At 39.1% G+C, this 23,219-nt stretch overlaps 1 protein-coding gene across 1 annotated transcript in view; it reads right to left on the minus strand.

Moving 5' to 3' along the window:
• The window catches only part of LOC142400426 (disintegrin and metalloproteinase domain-containing protein 10), a 38,050-nt gene extending 15,513 nt beyond the window's left edge, over positions 1-22,537 (minus strand). Inside the window, exons 1-8 of the mRNA XM_075485292.1 lie at positions 22,280-22,537; positions 20,839-20,986; positions 20,495-20,613; positions 19,922-20,077; positions 14,313-14,398; positions 13,354-13,476; positions 7,732-7,824; positions 7,293-7,461 (exon numbers count right to left, since the gene is read on the minus strand). Coding sequence (XP_075341407.1) covers positions 7,293-7,461; positions 7,732-7,824; positions 13,354-13,476; positions 14,313-14,398; positions 19,922-20,077; positions 20,495-20,613; positions 20,839-20,986; positions 22,280-22,340 — 955 coding nt within the window. The 5' untranslated portion in view covers positions 22,341-22,537. The remainder of the gene's footprint in view (positions 1-7,292; positions 7,462-7,731; positions 7,825-13,353; positions 13,477-14,312; positions 14,399-19,921; positions 20,078-20,494; positions 20,614-20,838; positions 20,987-22,279) is intronic.
• Between the last annotated feature and the right edge of the window lie 682 nt (positions 22,538-23,219).

Genomic DNA, 23,219 nt, shown 5'->3' on the forward strand with positions numbered 1-23,219 from the left:
AAGGGGTAGTCTTTCCTCTTATACATATATGTAGGAAGTTGGAGTGTTCAAATAACACCTTTAAGTACAAAAACAGACACAGCAAGCATGTTGACAGATAATAAAAACAGCAGCGTTCCCAGAATTCTCACAACAGAGCTACTCTGAAGGTCAACCAGAAGTATTGTAAATAATGTAACTGCATCTAGTAACTTTCTATCACAGCCCTCTTTGTCTCCAGAGTTCATTGACCCTCAGGGTGTAATTTTGAATGGGGATTGATTCACTGAATTGTTAAGCTATTTAGACCGTTTCAGTGTTGGAAACAAAAGGTTTAATTCGTCTGGAATGCATGAAAGGTCTTACTCAACATCATGTTCTTCCATTGCTGATCCCAGTAATGTCAGCATGATAGAATTATACTAATTAATTTAGTTGCAAGATCCGTAAGTCCAAGTGTGTTTATATTTCATGTTTAAAAGTTAATGTAAAGTTAATGAAAAGAAATGGAAGAAAAGAGTATTATTATTATTATCAATAAAAACCACAAAGCTCTATATTCACATATTAACTTGTTGCACAATCAATTGCAGATGAACCCCTCTGAGAGACTCTGCCTTTTTAAGTTGCTCTTTTTAAAACCCAGTCATGTTCCTGCCTTGTTTCCAAAATTTTCTAGATAGTTGCAACATTTTTCTCCAGATGGTTCTTTTTAGTACCACTTTTTCAGCCTTTTTTTGCCTCTTTTTCAAGATGTGTTGCTGCCAACAAATTCAAAACGAATATTTGATATTTTATGAAATAATAAATAACAATTAATATTTTCATGAAATTTTGAAATGTGTCACATTCAAGATCTGATATGTTTTCTATGTTCTAATGTTGTTATGTTATGTAAAAAAATTTAGAATTGGAGTTGTACAAAGTGACAGACCCAGCTTACATATCAGTTATTCTGTTCATTAAAACAATGTTTTTATCCTTTGCCATTTAAAAACTCATATTGTGAAGCCATAAGTTATAATCTATTAGCAGTGGTAGTGGTGTGCAGCTTCAATGGTAAATGGACTGTGCTTGTATAGCGCTTTTTTAGCCTAGCTGACCACTCAGAGCGTTTGCCACATTCACCCATTCACACACACTCATACAGCACGTCTTAAGTCTGTACATAACTACGTGCTTTCTAACCATTCACACACACACATTCATACACCGACGGATGCATCGGTATCGGCAACGTGGGGTTCAGTGTCTTGCCAAAGGCTTCGACAAGGACTGCTCTTCCTCCTGAGCTACAGCCGTCCCATCTTACCTTTAGTTGAACTAGAGAAGTAGTTGGGGAATGGCAAGAGAAAGAGTGGAGTAGTACAAAAAAACCAAACTGTAAAGCCTGAATATCCTTGGCTAACAAAGGGCAATGGCTTTTCCTTTTGAAAACGTGACCAATGCAATATATCTGAGGGGGTATTTATTGTATGTTTCAAGAGGCATCTTCACCAAAGGTTTTTACAAAGAAAAAATACTGCAAAGTGTAAAAACCCCGCCAAACACAAAGAGTGCAGGAAGCACAAGAGCAGTTAGATTCAAAGCAAGCTGAGGTAGAGGTGCATATGGCAAGCGATGACTCGGACACACTTGTTTGAGACGTCTGAGCCCCAACCCCCCACCCTCGACTGATGTATTAACACACAACTTGGAGGGGTTGGAGGAGGAGGAGCTTAGTGTGGTGGATGGGGGTGGTGGTTGTCTACATGTATGTGTGTGTGTGTGTGGTGTTTTCAGCTGTAGCTGTTGCAGGCATAGGGGTCTCTGGGTTTATTATCCTGCAGTTAGTGGCCTTCTGTTACTCAAGACCACTAATAAACTTAACTAAGTGGAGATAAAGAGGTTGAGTGTATCTGTTTCTGGAGGTTAAAGATTATCTACCCACATGAGACTTAAGTCACAACTATGTTACCAACACTTTGAGTCCACAATGTCTGTGTGTGTGTGTGTGTGTATGTGCTCGTCCCTCACATGAAGCATCACCATGGAAACCATGCTATGGAATGCAGGCACCAATCCTCAGTAAGACGTCTCGGATGTGTGTATGGCAAAGGTTCACTGCACCCTCATCACATGACACAGTGGTTGTCCACCCTCACGCCCCCCAGTTTAACCAATCGAAAGCTGCGCATGAGACTACTTAATTCAAACAAGCAGGAAGAACCTCCTATCAAAACAACCCCTGCATCCAGTCCAACTTCCTCCTGCACAGCAATACTACGTACATATAAAGAATCCATCACGAGAGCTGGCTGATGTTACACAGGATCACATTGCTTCATACTGTTTTTGCTTGTGTACTTAGGTCAATGAACACTTTGAACTGATCCAAGTACAATTGGGAAAATAGGAGTTCACTGTAAATGATGCCAATCTTACATCATGAAAGGCATATAAATCTCATGTTTGCATGATTTTTTGTTCTGTCCTTGGCTGATTTTGCTTTTATATGTAAATAATAAAATTACATTTTGAATTCAGATATTAAACACATTTATCAATGCGGTTAAGATGAACATCTTACCAAAATGTCTCTATTTGTTTCAATGTGTACCAGTACTGATTAGGAAAAAAATTCTTTGTTGCCCTTGACAAATGTATCTCAAAGTTTATTTGGAATAATAAATCTGCAAGAATTCTTAAGGCTTTTTTTGTGAAGACCAAAGCCATTAGGAGGAAAGGCTCTATCTAAATTTGAACATTACTACTGGGCTGCCAATATTCGTAGCATGCTATTCTGGAAAACGTCGTTGGACAAACAACAACCATCCTGGTTGGCCACTGAGACCTCATTTTGTAAATTATCCTCACTTCCTGCTCTCTTGACATTCCCCATACCAGTAGAACTCTCTGCATATAAAAATAACCCAACACTTGGACATTCCCTTAGGACCTGGGTACAGTTTACGAAAAGATTTGGACTTTTATTAATGCCCCTCTCAGCACCAATTGATCAAAATCATTACTTCCCCCCATCACTGCAAGACTTGGCTTTTAAAATTTGGAAGACAAAAGGTATCAAATCTTTTGGAGACTTATTTATTGATGGCACCCAGCTGAAGCAGAAATATAATTTTCACAACAACCAGTTATTTAGAGGTTAGAAACTTTGCTCGAACTAATCTAGTTCAGTTCCCTCATACACCAAAAAAACCCATCTTAGACCATATTTTGGATATTAACCCACTTGGAAGGGGTGTGGTTGCTCAAATATATAATCTAATTTCACAACTTGACTGTCCCTCCTTATCTATAATTAAGGACCAATGGGAAGAGGACCTGCAGTTACAACTGGACAAGCGCACATGGGTTTCAATTCTAGACAGGGTCCACTCCTCATCTATCTCATGGAGTCCTGCAGTTTAAAATTCTCCACCGTCTTCACTACACTAAAGTGAAATTGGCCAGATTTTATCCTAATGTGAGCCCCTTATGTGCTAGGTGCAAAAATCAGGTAGGGACTCTTATCCACACGTTTTGGACTTGTCCTCAGCTTTGTAAGTACTGGGAGGATGTATTTAAAACTCTCTCAATAGTATTTGAGATTCTTCTTAATCAGTCTCCGCAGACAGCACTGTTTGGAGTGACTGAAGAAGCTCACCTTCCAAATTATAAATTAAATGCTATTGTTTTTGCGTCTCTGATTGCTCGCCGGCTAATTCTTCTCAAAATGGAAGGACGAAGCACCACCCACACATAACCACTGGATTTGAGATCTAATGCAGTTCTTGCGGCTAGAGAAAGTCCAGTCCACTCTGAGGGGATCAACTGCTAGATTTTACAAGGCATGGCAGCCTTTCTGCGGGCAGGATCTAGCAATTTGAGGTTGATTGTGTCTGGAGCTGAGTGTTGCCGTAGTGTGGGATGCACCAACTTTAATTGATTGCGCCTGATTTATTTTTACCCCCCCTTTTTTTTTAAATGTATTTATGTATTTATTTGTTTGTTTGTTTGTTTTTTTTCTTTTTTTTGGCCCCAATTGTTAGGAATTGTAATTTTTATTTAGTTTTTCTTCTTTGTGAAGGGAGGTGGGTGGGGGGAATATGTGATCTCTTATTTTGGCAGTCTGGTAGAATTGTTCCTTGTACCATATGCTGTAGGTGTTAGACTGCTTAACAATATGCTCTGTATCATTTTTGTTTATAAGATCAAAAATTCCAAAATAAAGTGTTTTAAAAAAATTAAACACATTTATATTGTGGACTGTAGAGGGCAAAGGGTACAGGTAAGGGTAGAGCAGATTTATTTTCAAATCACAGAGGATTGCTAATTGAAGGATCCACTCATGTCGTGTTTCTGGTCTCTCAGACCAAAACACAGTTTAAATGGGAGCTGCGACTCTGTGAGCTCCATCATTTGATCTTAAAAACCAAACAAACTTACATGTATTTCACGGCAGTTTTAGCATATAGTTGCAACGATTGATAAACGACAAATATACTGTTGTTTACGTTTGCCAAAGTTTGTACACTTCGATGTGAGGATTTACTTCACATAATGAAATAATACATCCCATCAGAAACTCCTTTTATCATCAAAGTTGTCAAATTCAAGCTTATTCTGCGTAATTGTGGTTCATCTCAGAGAAGGGGCCCAGTAATTCATGCTGATCTGGAAATTGTGAATTAGTACGAGTGTTGAGAGCAGCCCACACTGAGCTTTTGTCAAAGCAAACCCAGGGAGTCCTGGGAAAAGAAGCTATACTTTGACAGATCAACACAGATTCACATAAAGAGATGCAGCAGAGCAACATTTTTTTTGTCAATGTTCACACTTGTCAATCGACCAGAAAATGTTTAATTCCCAACGCTGCAGGCATAAACTGAGGGTAATACTGTAATATCAATGATAAGTTACCAGTTCTAAAAGTTGTTTAATTCTTTTAGAAGTCTCATTTATGTAAAAAAAGAAGAAGCTACAAATTGGAAATTCTTATGGAAAAACTTTTTTTTGGGGGGGGAGGGGGGATGTGTTATCAGTAAATGTTATTTGTCTGAAGTTATGCTCAGATTATCTACAAATACAAAAACTGAAGTAGAGTTTGAAACTTTATGTCGAGCAACATCTTACTTTTCCTTCAAGACCAACTTCTTGAGCTGTTTTTTGGTGACTGCATTCACAATCTTTGCATACAATGAATACTGACTACAAAGGAGCACTGAGGTTTGTGACAAACCGTAAAACCCTTACTCATTGTTGGATGGTTTGCTTTGTTTATGCAAAGACTCACCATTGTTAGAATTGAACTGATAAAGCTAGTGTTAATCTGCTACCATCTAACTTACAGCCAAATATCCTTCAAAAAATATTGGAAGTTATTGTTTTCCCTCACAAGACTTCTTTTCACATGACTTCCATGGATAAAGCCTGAGCTGAACTTGGAAAAAGGCTCCTTTATATGCTGCTCCCTCCACTTAGAATCAGCTGCAACACCAGCTGAATATTCGGAAGCTCTTTTCATTAAATAAATCTAAGGAAATTTTTAATGATTTAGAATCGGGGACATCTGACCGGACAATCTGCTCTATTCGCTTGCATAAGCTGATGCCTGTTTCTGGCAGAACTCAACTGTTAGAAAGATTTTAGATCTCAAAAGTAAAGTTTTCCTGATTGAATATAGAAGTTATGGTTAAATTAATGGATATACGTTTTCTTTTTTAGTCAAACATTGAGTAATAGAATCATTTACAGCTGCGGTTGTAAATGAAATCATTGATTTAGAGAAATGTATCTTTTTGCCTTACAGTTACTTCCTGGAGTCTGGTTGTCTAGCACCCTCAGAGTGACCACAGCCTCCACTCGGCCTCTTTTATTTTCCAGTCAGCGCCAAACACGATTTGAGCCTTGATTAGTAGTTGAAAACAATGTGATATGCAGTCTGAATATTTGGGACCCTTTTCACCCTCTTTCAAACAAACACGGTTGAAACATCATGGCGTGGTAAAGTACAAAATTATTATGTTATTTATTTGTTTACTACAGTGTTGTATCAAAATGAGCTAATACTCAAGTGTTAAAGATGTGAAACCACAGAAAACTACTCCATCCCAAATCCAAACTGAGCCAAAAACAGAGAATGAACCCAAACTTGGAACCCCTAAAATAGTTTGTCAATCCATATGCCGTCATAAAAACAATCTATATGGAAACTGACCATTTACATTACTCTGTGGGAGTAATTATAACTGAAAAAGGTACATTTTTTAAGCAGAGGAATAATTAGTATTTTGCTGACTCTGTCGGAGACTCGCAGGTACATGTGTAGCTCTCAAAACAAAAAGCTTATGATATGAGCAGGATGCACAAGGCATGCACGTGATGTTTTGTATAAAAATTCAAATATAGCTCTGTATAGATTGTGTGCTGCTGCCAAAAAGCTTCCAGCACATTCCAACAAAAGCAGTAACATAGACTGACAAACTGCTGTTATTGGCATAATGGCTATGTAGTGAGCAGCTGAAGCTGTGACACAGAAAGATGACAGTCAGGAATGTTAGGAGCATTGGGGACTGTTTGCTGCCTTTGTTTTTACCCAAATCGTCAGCACTTTTGGACTCAACAATTTTTACAGTTAATTGAACACGAAGAATCGGTGTCATGTCTTTCAGTGACAGACATCCCTCTGACTGGCTGTTCAACATAGTGAATGAGTATTACATAACAGAATAATTAATATAATGCATAAGTTTAATTTGGAACAAAGCTTAAACACATTAAATGTGCTATGACTGTTGGATGCTCTTAGCCGAACAGATAATGAACTACTTCATAGAAACGCTACTTTGTTCAAGTTTTTTGTCTACGCGGTCCTCTGGTTTCCCGTACTGAATATGCTAAACGACTTCTGTTCCTTTCTGCACTGGAGAGTTAGTAATGAGGAGGCCTTTCATTTCTACTGGTCAGAATCTTTAAGATCCAGTTTTTCCAAAAGCAAAATGTCCCCTTTACCACAGCATTATATCGCCGTGATGTTGTTTATAAAAAAGAAATTGGCTGTGGAATTTCTTGGATTACAAGTCCTGCTTAAAATTAAAAAAGGATCTCAATGTGACACCAAGCTGCACACCTCTTCTCCTTAATGCCTCAAGTTCTCAGTGAGCAGGGGATAGACCGTTTGTTAAAGTAGCATCACTATCGTCCTTCAACTCTTGGAAAGTTATGTCGTCATATCTGAAACATGCAGGTCTTACCCTTTAATGAAGCCACACTTAAGTGTGTATCGATATGCAAAACTATTAACTGCATTGTGTTTTACTTTTGAGACTCACCAGGCTTGCCTTCCCAGGCGAGCCCCAGCACTCCACTGTAGTCTCTGTTAGTGAGCAGGTAGGAGAGGCAGAAGTTGCCCCAGTTGTTCTCAGAGTACAGACTCAACAGTTTCTCAGGACCGATGAACAGAGGAAACAGAGGGTCCCGTGTATTCTCTTCAGTCATCACCTGAAGGGACACAGACAAACTGACTGAAGTCACTTGATACACAGGATACAGGATTAATTACTGCCTGAGACTTAATTTACCCAATTATCTCAATTAAATGATCTTTACATTCAGTTAAACAAGGAGGTCAAGACATGTTTCCAAGGTGAAACCAGACTTGTGAACGGCAGGATTATTGATTGTTTAGGGTAATCTGTGATCTGCATCTAAAGTGCGTCGCATCAAGCTTCTGAATAACTGTGTCACTGTTTGAGCTCACATAGTGCTTACACGAAGGGATTTGACTTTGAAGTTGATCAGCTGGATTCCATCAAAGTCAGCCTTGTCGTAGATGTCGTTCACCGCCTGTATGTAGGAAGCAACCTGAGAAAGATGCAGAGAACAGCTGACATATCACCAATAAAATGTTCCATCTCTGATGCTGGCTGCCCATGATGATGACATGACCAGCAGAAGGTTTTGACTTCAACAGATTTAACATTTTCATGCTTCTTGAAAATACACCTGACCTTCTTTAAACTGCCTCTTCTGTGGCCAGTGTTGTTAAAAAGTACTGAAATCTCACACTCAAGTAAAAGTATAGGTACCACTCCAAAATATGACTTTGGTAAATGTTACTTGAGTTAAAGTCTTAAATTATCCGAAACGTCTTGTACTTAAGTATGAGAATTACTGTAAAAATAGATGTACTTAAGTAATGTAATGAAAAGTATAAGTAAAAACTAAACAAGGCAAATGCAGTTTGAATGACATTTTTTATATTTTGGTAAACTTTGAAGGTCAAATACACTTAAAATCTACACACAAACTAGTGCAGGCAACATTTAGACCAGGTTTAGACAGAAAATACAAACTTTGTGAACCTTTAGGTTTTTCTTCTTCAAGTAAGGTCAGTGCTGAAAATGAGGCGTACATTACACCATTAAATGAAACAAAAGAGGCTGCTACTGTTATTGCCATCATTATAAACAAAATTTAAAGAAAAAAATAGGAGAAAACTGAAGCTTATCTGGCATCTGAAGAGGGAGTCCAGTTTGAAACCCCTTTTGTAAACCTTTCTAAAAAATAAATAAAATAACTCAGAGTACAGAAAATGCGGCCAACATCACCAAGAAAAAAAGCTGTTACGATTACTGTAATTCACAAGCTATAGGAGGTGCACACACAACCGATTATACAAAAGAAAAAAATAATTGGGAGGGAACTGCAGCTTATCTGGCATCTGAAGAGGATGACCTTTTTTGTAAAACTACCTTAAAACCTAAAAAAGGGGAGTTTCTGTAAGATAGAATTTCCACGTCTTTGGGCAGGCATAACATGCATGGGGTCAAAACACTGTTACGTTTTTTTTTTCTCTCTCTCTCTCTCTTTTTTTTTGTAACGAGTAACTAAACCGAACAATGAAAATGTATTGGAGTAAAAGTATGTAATTAAGTTTGGAAATATAGTGAAGTAAAAGGGAAAGTTGTCAAAAAATTTTAAACTCGAGGAAAGTACAAAGTATTCCAAAATATACTTAAGTACAGTAGTGAAGTATTTTTACTTCGTTACTATACAACACTGTCTGTGGCACTCCAAGCACATTAAAACATTATAAACACTTCTGAGCAAACTGTGATCACGATGCAGTAAAAGGACCGCATAATGTGAGGTTAGCTGCAGAGTGTTTTCAGTGCGGGTGGCACGGTTTGCCACACTTTCAGGGAGTCACGTGCAAACCAGTCACATGTGGAGGTCTGAAAACATACAGCAGGAGATGAACTTACAACTCTCTACTTGACACTTTTGGCCTCCTTCAACATGTGAATGGACCCACACATACTCGAGGCCACACACTGGATCTGGTTATCTCTAAAGGTGTTGACATTTCTTCTGTTGATATCAAGGACTTGGCGCTCTCTGATCATTTCTGTGTGTTCTCTGACTTACAGTTAACTCCAAACATTCAGTTAACCCGTGTGTCTGTTAGAAAAAGGTACATAAATGAGAATACCAGTGCTAAGTTTATGGACGTTATAGCTATGTCATCAACTGCGAGTGCAGAGACAGTTGATGAACTCTTAGATAACTTTAACTTGAAAATCTCAAATGTCATGGATACTGTTGCACCTGTTAAAAATAAGATGATCTTGAGCAGAAAGCGAACACCATGGAGAAACACTATGATGATAAAGGCCTTGAAAACAGAATGCAGGAAAGCAGAGCGTAAATGGAGAAAAACTAAACTTCAAATTCACCATGACCTCTACAAACAAAGTCTTTGTAATTTTAACCACGGGTTACTCCGCGCTAGACAGCAACACTTATCTGAAATGATTAATAAGAACATCAACAACACTCGTGCTCTGTTTGCTATGGTTAATAAGCTGACAACCCCCCCAAAACAGATAGTTTCAGAACTCTGTTCCACAGAAAAATGCAATGAATTTGCTTGTTTTTTCAATGAATAAATCAAATATATAAGGCTAAATATCAACATAAATCAGCAAAATAATAAAATGACACAAACCTTAAAACCACCTAGGAATCAATCAACTATGATGTCAGAATTCAATACAGTTGACCAAAAAACCATAGAGGAAACAGTCCAGCATCTTAAACCATCGACATCCTGTCTTGACACAATGCCATCTGACTTCTTTAAAACTATTGTAAGCTCTGTCCAAACAGATTTGCAGCAAATAATAAACTGCTCACTTCAATCAGGCACGTTTCCTAAACCCTTAAAATTAGCTGCCATCAAGCCACTCCTAAAAAAGACAACATTGGATGCTTCCATTTTAACCAACTACAGACCCATCTCAAATCTTCCTTTTATAGCCAAGATTGTTGAGAAAGTGGTTTTTAATCAACTCAGTAACTTCTTGAACTCGAGTGGACTCCTTGACAAATTTCAGTCAGGCTTCCGACCTCACCACAGTACAGAAACGGCTCTTATTAAAGTGTTAAATGACATAAGGTTGAACACTGACTCAGGCAATGTGTCAGTTCTGGTCCTGTTGGATCTCAGTGCTGCATTTGACACTGTGGATCACAGTATACTGCTGAACAGGTTGGAAACCTGGGCAGGACTCAGCGGGACAGTCCTAGAATGGTTCAGGTCCTACTTGGAGGAGCGGAGTTATTTTGTGACTATTGGAAGTAATCAATCTGATCGAGTGGCTATGACATGTGGAGTTCCTCAGGGGTCAGTTCTTGGACCCCTTCTGTTCACTCTATACATGCTGCCTCTGGGTCAAATTCTGAAGAACTCTAAAGTCAACTACCACAGCTATGCAGATGACACACAGATATATCTTGCACTGTCTCCAGATGACTGCAGTCCTATAGAGTCATTGTGCGACTGCTTAGAGCAAGTCAAAAAGTGGATGAACCAAAATTTCCTTCAGTTAAATCAAGAAAAAACTGAGGTCATTGTGTTTGGCAACAAAGAGAAGAGGTTTGCTGTCAGTAAACACCTTGAGTCACTGTCTCTAGAAACTAAAGAACAAGTCCGGAACCTCAGCGTGCTGATAGACTCAGACCTGACCTTCAACAATCATATCAAATCAGTCACCAAATCAGCCTTTTATCAACTTAAGAACATATCTAGAATTAAGGGTTTCATGTCCCAAACAGATCAGGAGAAGCTGATTCATGCTTTCATCTCCAGCAGACTTGACTACTGTAACGGTCTTCTGACTGGACTCCCCCAAAAGAGTCTCAAACAGCTGCAGCTCATTCAGAACGCTGCAGCCCGAGTTTTAACCAGAACAAAGAGATCACATCACATCACCCCAGTTCTCAAGTCTTTACATTGGCTCCCGGTCAGATACAGAATAGATTTTAAATTTCTGCTGCTCGTCTACAAATCACGGAATGGTTTAGGTCCAGAATACATGAATGACATGCTAGCTGAGTATAAACCCAGTAGAGCTCTGAGATCCACTGACTCAGGTCAGATAGTGGAGCCCAGAGTTCAAACTGGACACGGTGAAGCAGCTTTTAGCTGTTATGCTGCACACAACTGGAACAAACTACCAGCAGAACTGAAATCAGCCACAACTGTAAGCACTTTTAAATCCAGGTTAAAAACATTTCTCTTTCGGTGTGCTTATGGTTGAGTTTATATTTTTCTTTTACCCCTCTTCTTTGATTGCTTTAATTTTTATTCTATTTTTTTTTTCTCTTTAAATTGCTTGTTTTTATGCTGCTTTATGCTGTTCTTTTAAATGCCTTGTCTTTATGTAAAGCACATTGAGTTGCCTGTGGTATGAAATGCGCTATATAAATAAAGATGCCTTGCCTTGCCTTGCCTTGCCTACAGAGGAGCCTGCTTGGAAATTAACACGTTGGTTGTAGGAGAACTAAAATAGGTCAATAGAGACCGACAACAGCGCTTTGCTTATTTTCCAAGATCACATCAGGGCATCACTTACAGTATACTTTCTCACCCGGGCACAACGAAAAATGTGGCACTGAACCAGCGACAGCAACAAGCGTGTGCATGTTTATGGTGGAAAGAATCCGAGGAAGGCCAGAGGAGGTGATGAGAGGATGGACAGCAGGAGGCAGGCCTGAGATATAAACAGTGTGGCCACATAAAGCAGCTGAGGACAGAGAGACTTACCCCTTAACTGACCTTGCTTTAATCTCTACAGAATTTAATTCTAAAAAGTATCAACACACATAGTGTGAGGGAAAAATGTTCTGCCTCAGATGCTGAGTGCATGAACTGAAAATAACGAGTAAAGATCTGTGCTTTTACCATTTTGTGTCAAATATGGAATGAAATGATGAAATAAAAGCTGTTTATTGTTTTTAACATAATTATATTAAAGTTGAGAATCTCATGTGGCCTCTGATCACAATTAAATCTGTTCGGACAGAAAAACGTCCCACAGAGAAAGAACACTTATCATGATAAAAAGACATTCAGTATTAAACCAATCATAGCATGGGTTCATCATAACATATTTTTCATATTGCACTTACTTATATTTCTAACAATTTTTAAGAATAAACTTCTTTTTTTTGGTCTCAGTTTAAGAAGAACCACGTTATCCTACAAGATGCTCAGTCTGAGAATTTCCCTGCACTGTGAATGTACGCACTCAAACTCACTTAAAACTGCCTTCTTCTTCATATCTATCCCATTTCTAATAGTTTGTAACTACAGAGATGTTTTCCCCCTGAGCTGTAACAGACCTTGTCATTTTTATTCAAAAAGTAATTTTTGCTGCTCTGATGACATCAGAAATCAGGATTTTGGTTTCAAAGTCAGAAAAAGGACACAAAATGTCCAGAACAGGTTGAATGTTCTCATTTTGCAAAAGGCACTAACTGAATCATGTCCATTCTGATGCTACAGAATGTTACAGATGGTACTCCTTATTCCAGCATGTCTGGTGCCAGAAAGTTGTGTCTGTAAGGGTTTGGGGCATCCTGTTCTTAATCTATCCTCACAGCAGTGAGGCATCTCAGACAATCCAACTTCAATGAAAAGGTGGTTTTAGTATTAAGGAATTTTGCATTGTGAGCTTTTATTGGAGCGCAGTGTTCCCAAAAACTCCGGGCACTGACTTTAGAAACAGGTATGTGCTGGAAGTTTACGGTGCTCAGCCAAAAGGTGGGAAAGGTCAGTTCTTTATCTGTTATCTGAAATATGTGTCCTGTGTCTCAGCCTGGGGGTGGTGGCTGTTCTCTTTCTGGGACAAAGAATCAGAACTCGTAGTTCTATTTACTAAGTTCTATTTTTAGCTTAAAATAGTAATAAAGAAACAAAAAGAATTGGGTTTTTGTAAGTGGTCTTGACCTGTGACCATCTCATACTTGATATCTGAAAGTTAATAAAACTTGTCCAGCCTATCACATGTGAATTATGTGGAACTATTAATGCTTTGAACTATTCACCTGAGCCACGACAGCTTCAATGGACTTGAACCTCTTGTAGTAGAGGTGGTCGGCATGGAAGTGGAGCAGACAGCTGGTCTTCGACTCATCAACTGTTCTCCTTGAACGGCTCACTAGTGTCTCCTGTGGATTCAAATGGAAGGACGTGAAAGGGGGGCGACACATTCCCAAGGCAGATTTGTCCTTTTGGCGGTCATAAAGCAGTGAATTTCTTCTTCCAGTATCTAAAAAATTATCTTTTATTTTGCAGGTGGAAAACTTCCAAACTGTTCAGATCAGAACGTTGAAAGAGCCAGAGTCTACATGAAGGTATGCATTGCTACAGTGTGTGTACTGGTGTCCCTGTTGGATTGGGGACAGGTTGTGGCAGGAACACAACTTGGACAGTCATTAGGGAAAAACATCTGTTCAGGCCATTTCATGACCATACAGTGGAAATGATCTCCGTCAGCAGGCACGTTGTTAAAAATGGATCCATAGCAATGTCTCAACATCCACTGTTCACAATGGACTTGGGGGGCCACCACCCAGTTGGTCAAAGGTTAACAATCTTAAGGGTACCCAAGGGGGAGATTACCTAAATATGTACGGCAGATGGTTATCAGGGCTGTTTTGATCATCTTACAATACAGTCAAGGTTGTCTGCAAGGAGGCAGCTCTGAGCTTTCTGTGTAATACACAGTTATTTCAGTATCATAGAGTCCATCCGGAGTCATAACCTGTAATTTGTTCGGAGTGACTCAACATGTGCAATTAATGTGGCTGAATGAATGAATGTGGTCATAAATCAGGTCAGTTGTAACAGATGAATCAGACACACGACTGATTTCCCTTCATTGAACATTTATGAATTGGAAGTTATCAATGGTATCATAAAGGAGGACATTTTGAGGCTCATGACAGACAAAGAAAGAAAAACAGGTTGCGATTTTATGTACTCACTGAGGTTACATCTGTACCTGATTGGGTCTGAGGCTTTGGGTGAGGACGTTCAGATGCTCTGCAGCACAGAATCCATCAGTGCGATGTGCCATGCGTGGGAGCACTACACAAAAATAAACAAATTTCTTACTGTCTCATCTGTATTTGTAATATTTAATCTATTAAATCTTCTCTACGGAGTCAAACACACAGAAAGATGCAGACAGCCAAGTAAACACTGTTGAATGTGTTCAACACTCATATTCACTTTTCACATGTTTGCCAAACACTGTAAATGGATGAAGAGATCAAATATGACATTAGTTCAGCCCAGTATTATTCTTTTATCGGAGCAATAAAGATACTCCGCACAGTTACATCCACAGCTGAGCCGAGCGACACTCACAGCTTGAAAAGGCCATTCAACTGTGGCACCATTGGACTCTGTGGATTGGACACTCAAAACTATTTGTCCCTTCTAATATTACTTTGACTGTACACGAAGTACGGCCAAAATCCCTGCACAGATGTTGTCTTTAAGTTACTTCAACGATGATTTTATCAGATGATGCCACAGTTATGAAATTAGGATTCTATTGGAGCAGAGCAACAGTCTGGAAAAGCTCAAAGCGACCTTGAGTTGACACATACCACATAGGCAGATTTTCAGTGTCGACAAAGGCCGAAAGACGTGTGGGCTAATACGCAGTCACAATTTACGACCTGTTCAGCCCTCAGAAAATATAACATAATCAGAAAAATCTACGAGCGAGAGCTGCTTTATTGTTTTTTCAACAATGTGTACAGAGCACTGAGGCCCATTTGAGTCAAGCTGTGTTTATACGCTCAGAGGTAGTTCAAACCTGTGTTAGTCTGGTTTTAGCAGCTTGATTTCAGTCACAACAATGAACATATCAGACTAATGCAATCATTTTTAATTTTTTTCTAGTGTAAATGTAAATAATCACTAAAACTATGTTGTCTGTGTGCTCAGAGTTAGGGAATAAATGGAGCACATTAAACATACCATAGATATATTTAGTAAGTAAATACTTAGTAAATGCATGTCATACGATTTGGTCCACAGCTGAAGTGGCTGCAACCAATTGATACAATCAATGAAAACGTGTTAGTTAATTAAGAATGTAACTGATTTGATGTTTCCTACTATCTCTCCTTATCATTTAAAGCTTTGTAAACATGGTTAGTCACCCAGTCTAAAAGTACAGACTGCGTTGTGTCTCTGATTTACTTCACGGATACAGATAGTCACAAGTACCTTAAGAGAAAACTCTTTAAGATTTCACATAGAAAGCCCAAGAGTTAAAGAAGACTCGTGATCTCATCTGAGTGACGATGAAATAAAATGTATGAAATTTGGATGCACCCGACAAAAATTAAGTTTGCAAGTTTTCCAGGGATGTCTGGCTGGAAGAAAAATGTGGGCTAGACCTTGCTGGAGCTACTATTTGGTGTGGGAATGACTCCACCAGCATGAAGTGAAAAAACTTTGCTGGGAGGGGGACATCTGGAATACCCTGGTTAACCTTCTGCTACAACTTAAGATAAACAGAGAATGGATGATACGTGTTCTATACCCAATTGTATTTTACTTTATGATCTTAATCTGCATCAAAGGAAAACTAAAGGCAGCAGCTGCCAAAAGACCAAAAATATTGATGAACTATCAGACTCTGGGATTTACCAGTCTTGTTGATTGTGAATTTCAAGTTTTCAAAAAGAAAAATGTCATTTATTATTGTGCAAGATTACGCAGCCTTTCGTCTAGCCTCTGTCAGATGTTGTTGATCACCTTCACATTTAGGAAACTGTCAATGTCTCGTTCTAATTCTCTCTTTTGCATTGAAACACTTTCTTGTAAAGCCAATATTTGGAGCATCAGGTGAAGGTGGGCGCTATTGTAAGCTGCGGATCACAGGGCTGACATATGCACAAGCACCCTCACATTCACAGACACTTTATAAATAGAGGATCCACATTTGGAAATTAGCACTGTGGCATCGAGCCCTGGTGGATCTGTCTGTGGAAACACTGTAATATCTGCTGAAACAACAATGTTGCCTGCGATTTGCAATACCTTAGAGACAGCTCCCGGATTTAAAACTGATGCAATAGCGGTTGGATTGCAGTCTCGGCCGACATGTTGCTCTAAAAAAGCCACCTAATTTCACAAAAAAGTCAAAGGATAGTGCAACAGGGAGGTTTATGGTCATGGATTGTGGAGAATCTGCACATGCAATAAGGCTGGAAAATGTAAATGTAAAGTACATAAAGTGGAATACTCACAAGCACTGTGGTTGTATGATTAATACTCACACAATAAACAAATATCTTTAGATTCCACTGTGACAGGCATAATAGTGACTTTCATCTGTCTTTTCCTCTGTAGTGTTTGACCAGTTAACTTATGACCAGTGGTGACTCCAGGGGCGGGTAATGCTAAAAGTGTGTGAAACCAGTTCAGTCCCCCAAGATCAGGCATGAACATTCAGCAAAAGACTGGCGACACATGACCAGATCACACCACCTTTCAAAGTCCTTAAGCCAATCACAGATCTCTATGTATTCATCCTATGTACGGCATGGATGGGGATGGGGGTGAACGTGGAGGCCGACATACTGGGTGTTGACCCACAATTATTTCCAGACCACTCAGCTTGCTCTTACAGGCTCTCTCTGTCTGTCAGGGTATCTCCCTCTTATCTGCCACTGCAGGAGATCAATCTTTCTGACACGTGAAGCCAAACTTACAAAAAATATTGTTTACTTATTATTTGCCAACTGAAAAGACGATGTCACTCTGAACCTGTTCAGTGTGATCTCAGACTACAAACTTGTGGTATTGTCAGTTGGTGTAAAAGGAAAACAATGTTTCCCCAGATGAACAATCTCTCACATTTCAGCCAAAACTCATGTTTCCCACAGTTGTTGGAGGCAGAGGCACAGTTTTCTGTGCAGCATGATGTAGTAAAGCTTAGGCCAGACCCTCAGATCTTAATCCAGCTTTGAGTGTACAGAGTGCCTCAGCAAAACATAAACATTTAGCTCTTCTTATCTTTATCTCAGTTTTTTTTGCATCTATTCTTGCTGTAAAAAGTTTTAGTGTCCTGAGAGTAGCGAGTATTGAAGTGTCAAGAACGATACCAAATTAAATCTGTGCAACAACGTAAGTGCCACAAAAATGACCCTCAGTCATCTTAAGTTTTCACCATCAATTCAAAGTACTCTGAAGTGCAATATAACATGGATGTGTCAGACATTTTTCTACCATCTAAAAGGGTCAGTGCTCAACATTACTTTACACACCAACCTCAACAGTTCGGCCAAACAATTTGCAAACTTTTTGAGAGCTTGTCCGCCTCATTTTGTGCAAATAAGCCTACATTGTCACCACTGGTACATGGAAACTATGCTGTTAAATTTCAGTTCATAGCTGTCTTTTCTTACATCTGCATGACTATCACTAATCCCGGGCTGTAGTAGATGTGTCTTCACCGCAAACCCAAGAGACTGATAAGCTTTTCATATTGCTGCAACACCAAGAGTTCACCCGGTGTCAGAGACATTTCTCAAATCCTGCGAGCAAGAGATATAATTAAGAAATAGGCAGAAGGATAATTTACATGACTGTTAAATTGAAGAATTGGCCAATTTGTATGAGTGTAAGAGAATAGCTCAAGTGTGTTTTGAAGAGGCACCATTGAGGGAAAACACATGGTACCTTCTGACTCGAGAAATCATTTTCACTATGAAGTGAGAATGTCGCAGTGGAACATTAACAGATTTCCAGTCATAATGAAAGTTTGTGTGTTTATAACTCTTGATTTATCTAACGGATGTTTATAGTTGCCTATCATTCATTGAAACTTCAAACAAAAGCTCACATGAGATGAGGTGTAGCCACGCTGCAGGTAAACAAACACAACTACTGATGACTTAGTCTCTGAATAACTTCATGAATGCAGATTCAAGATCCAAGGTAAATCAATGATCAGTGATTTTGGTCATATGTCACAAAATGTAAATCTTTTGTTTTGGTGTCGACAGGTAACTCTGACAGGTTCTTTGGGATTTTGATTCTCAGTAATATATCAAGCTGTTCACCTGCTGATGTAAACGGAGGTATGTGTATTTGCCTGGTTCCTTAAAGAAATCATCATCAGCTCCTATAAATATGGTGATTTCCTCCCAATGTTAAGTCTCGTTATTGTTTGTAATCCAACTGATGATGAAGCTGTCCCTGGCAAACTTCACAGCAGAGTTCTCTTCAAGTTTGGATACGTTTAAACAGCAGTAACTTTGCCATGCAGTACGTTGTTGTTTATTGTTCTTGTCATGTGGATTCATGAACGTTAATGTGAGCAAGGCCACGTTACGGTGTATGGTGTACCCTTTGTCCCAGATTTGACAGACCTCATGACATCCTACATCTCATGGGACCTGAAGTTCCTCATGCAAACCTTTTTGGTCTCCAGACGACAACCACAGGAAGTAAAAATACACACATTATGTCACCATCTTGAGTCCTAATTTACCACTTTGTATGGAGACTTTGATTGTTTACTGTAGTATCACATGCTAAATCTTTTACAGCTTCCTGCAGATAGGCTGGCCTGTAAATGAAAGGACAGGATGTTGTCGGCTGTAACGCTCACTAAAAGAAGGTTTTGCTACAATTTGGCTTGAAAAAATGGCGGGAGGAGCAGAGAGGAAGGCAGCCGTACAGCCTGTGTAGATTTAGGGACAAACATAGTGTGTGCGTGGGTGGGTGGGAGGTTGTGTGTGGGGGGGTCTTCTGGTACACTCTGCACTCTGCACCCATCTTTCCAGTAAAATGCTTTCTTGGAACTGGTGTTAAACTAATACAAATATGCATGCGATGCCAGGGACTCACACGCACAATGAAATACACGTCCACGGTTTTGATAGATTTGTGATTACTTCCATCTGGCCAAATCACAAGAGTAATCCAAAGCCAACAAAGGTCAAATTGCAACCTGTTGTTGAAGAAATTGTATCCAATTCAATACCTAAAAAAAACCTATGGTTGCTGATCTTTTCTTTTTTCTCCTTCTCATTTTGAAATTCACCAACTCATATTTTCTCCCGCACCCATCCTGCTTTTTCCTCTGCTCCTCCATCACCTTCATACTTTCCCCGTCACATCAACCCACGTCTACTCCTCCTCCAACAGAAATCACACCACCTTCAGTTTATCTTTTCTTTGGCCAGTGCCCAGGCACTGTGAGCCTCAACAGGCTCTACTGATACATTGCAACTCCTCTCGCACTACATAGTTCACTGAACCCCCGATAACCCAGTTTGAACTGAAGCCAGAGGCTGCAGATACTATATAAGACAAGAGTAAGTCGGAATAAGTAACGGTAAGGAGGATGTGTATTGCTGTGGTTGTTTGTCTTTTTGTTTGACTAACAAGAAAGCCATAGATCATTCTGCTGAAGCAGATCTATTGTAGCAAAGAATTTCTCTTTTTTACTCTTTCCCATCATCTGCAAAAGGCCCTGTAAGCCAGTTGTGTCTGTGGGGTGTCATTTAAATACTTTAATTCTCCAAATACACATACATCAGTTTTTGATACCTTTTTACTTATCGAAAGCAATCTTACCCATGTCATCTTCATGGTAGATGACAGAGTGGTGATCCGTCCGGCTGCTGGTGTATCTATGGGCCGGCTCTATGTGATAAGTGCCATTGTCTGTGTGGATAGTTCCCTCAAACTGACCCTGTAACACGGAGCCGTGGCAGGCTGAACCACGTTCACCTACAGGGACGGCCAGAGAGAAAAGATGGAAGGGTTAGAGAGATGAAACAGAACAAGTGAGAAGAGGGACTGAAATAATATATTGTTATCGTACTGAGAGAATATAGAAGCTTTACATTATAGATTATTATATATATATATATATATATGTTGATAACCTTTTCCAAACTTTGTTTCATAGAAGTCCCTGTACCGGTACAAGGTTGTATCTATTCTTATAATACAACCAGCCATTGCTGTTCAAGTCTCTCAGGTCTGATTGGGGGCATTTATTGTATCTAAAAGATAATCCACAGTGTCCCTTTTCAGAAATATTTGGTTCTTGTAAAAACACATTGATTGTCCTTTGTTTCGATACAAATGTAGATAAACTGTTTCCAGTCTTAAAGAGGTGAGAGAAGGTCATATCATACCTACCCTCAAGTGTTCCTGAATATATGTGTGAGAGGTCAACTAATGTGGGACCTTTTTCATTGACCACCGTGAATTCTTGGGAAAATGTTCCCGCATCTTGTCTCAGAAGAAGGTGGAAAGTTCTGAAGAAAACAAAAACACAAACAGCTTGCAGATGTAGTCAAAGCTTTGAAGTGTTGTGGGAAGTATGGTAATCTATCAGCACCTGGCAAATGTAGACAAATAACAAACTAATGGTTTACATCTGTTAATGGTTTAGAGTTAAAAGAGGCTGTTTAAAAAGAAATATCTGTTTATTTGATAAAGCATTTGAAGCAGCTGCCCAAGTCAGAGAAAGGTGAAGTTACCTGTGAAAAGCAGTAAAATCCAGATGCAGGGTTTGATCCTGAGGATGTGTGGCTCTTCTGGCTCTTAAGTGCTTCCTGTGAAGATCCTCCCTCTCATATGATAAGACCTCGTAATGCTTTATATATGGACTGATGCTACTCACGGCACCTGGTGGAAACAAAGACATTTCAGTCAGAGGACAGAGGTAAGAATCCCGGAAAAATTCTCTGCAGATTCTTCCACCAAATGTGTGTTTACACACTCTGGTTACTTATCTGTTCTGTAAATATTTCTGTTGAGATGCAGATTTAGAGTACTCTAGTAGAAATAAAGATATTGGATATATACGAATAAGAACGATCGCGCAAATAATCATTCTTTAATGTAATTATCTCAAGATCACAAATTGATTTTGTCCATATGACGAGATGATACAGTTTTAATTGAACAGCTGCTGATTGAAGTAGAGATTGAAGTAGATAAGTGATTATGGAGTTATCGTCTCTTTGCCCAGAATAAGAAATTTGCCTCTCTGCAAAAAAAAAGCTCTAATCACCGTACAATCAATTGAACTTGACCATCATGTTCTCCATATTTTTTATTCTAATTATCACATGAGATAATGTGTTAGTTTATCTCTTTTCAAGAGAGGAAAGGGCAAATTTCTCAAAATAAACCAGATCCTTGTTATCTCTCGGTAATAATCAACTCACAATCTCAAGATTGCAGCATTAAAGTAAATATTTACTCGCATGGCTATTCTTGACTTCCTCAGATAAGATTACAAAATGAGAATTACTCATTTATTGAATTCAAATACAGATTGTGTTTTCCCACAATATAAGTAAACAGCATCTCTTGCCAGACCTTCAACCTCCTACAAAAAACATATAAGCACACCCACTATAATAATTCATGTTTACCAGCTTAATTAACTTAACTCTGTTATCTATTCTACCTATGGACACTGTCACTGAGTGAAAATCATGATAGAGGTGATGTAAAAGACCGGTATGTAAGAATATTGACAACATATAAATTCAGTCACAAAATTCACATTTGAGTCCATTATTCAGTGTTAGTTCATGTGATTTAAAAAAAAAATCTGTTTGGTAGATGTTGCTGCATCTTTAAATTGTGCTGCTAATCCCTAAATAAGTGACTGCACCCATTGAATCACCACTCAGCAGGCAAAACACTAAGTCTGAGTTGTTGGCAGATTTTCATGCAGGTTCCTTTTTGCAGAATTCCTGAAAGGACATGTTGAGACATATCAGGGCCAAAGGAGCCCAGACGGTAAGAGCTGCCCAAAACTACAACCTAATATACACATACACAGTTAGATGGACACATCTGCACACACACAGCTGCCACAAACAACCCCATTTACTCAGGGTGAGGAGTGAGAAAAGAGAGCTCACTCAGACGCACACAAATCTGCATGTTCCACCTACACTCTACCTGTAATCCATTCATGGCAGCTGACCAACAGCAGCATCAGCCAGTAGTGTTGAGCCACCATGGTCTCCTTATTGGCGTGCCTTCGTCCTCCTTCCCTGTTCCAGTCTTTTCTCTCTCCTACGTGGCTCGTCTTTCTTTTTCATCCCTTTTCTCTTGACTTCTGTTCACCCGTCTCGTACCTGTGGTCTTCCAACATAGGAATGTGACTAGATATGACTTCCGTGCCAGAACTCAGCTTGTAGCAACGAACACTGTGTGGAGGCAGATCCAGACTTGTTTGATTGCACGCTACACAGCTCCCACTTTTGAAATCTCGTTGGAAGAAGATTGATTTCTGAGACTGTAAATGTGGGGTGATAAAGATGAAGTGTGGTATGATGAAGTTGTTCAACAGCCAACATTGAAATCAATAAGTTGTTTGGCATAAAAAGGAAAAATAACAACTTGTGTAGTTCTGTGAGGTTGCACTCGGACACGCCTTTAGCTAAACTCTGCTGTCATTATATTGGCATGCTGATGTTTTGTTGCTAAAATGTTCATGATGATTAAAGATTTGTTTGTACTGTAGGCTAGAATGAAATGTGAGGGTCTGTAGCAAAGCTAATGGCACTTCAAGAGATAAATGTCAGAATGGTTCATCAAAAGTCACAAAAGTGTCGCCACGGTTGACACTGAATGAACAGACCAGCAATCAGGACAATTTATTTGATAATCAAGGGAAAAGTCTCTGTTTACACAATCAACATCTGTCATTTAAATGTCATTTAGACATATAGTTCTTAAACAAACCAGACTGACAGCCAGAGTAGCAAATGCTGCATTCATAAAAGTCAAGAGTTACAAATAAAGAGAGTATTTGCAGTCACGTAATACATGTCAAAAGCAAACATTTTTAAACTTTGATCCATTTTTTTCTATACACACTGGAGGTCCTCCCACG

Source organism: Odontesthes bonariensis, chromosome 15 (genome assembly GCF_027942865.1).
Source record: "Odontesthes bonariensis isolate fOdoBon6 chromosome 15, fOdoBon6.hap1, whole genome shotgun sequence".
NCBI classification, from domain to species: domain Eukaryota; kingdom Metazoa; phylum Chordata; class Actinopteri; order Atheriniformes; family Atherinopsidae; genus Odontesthes; species Odontesthes bonariensis.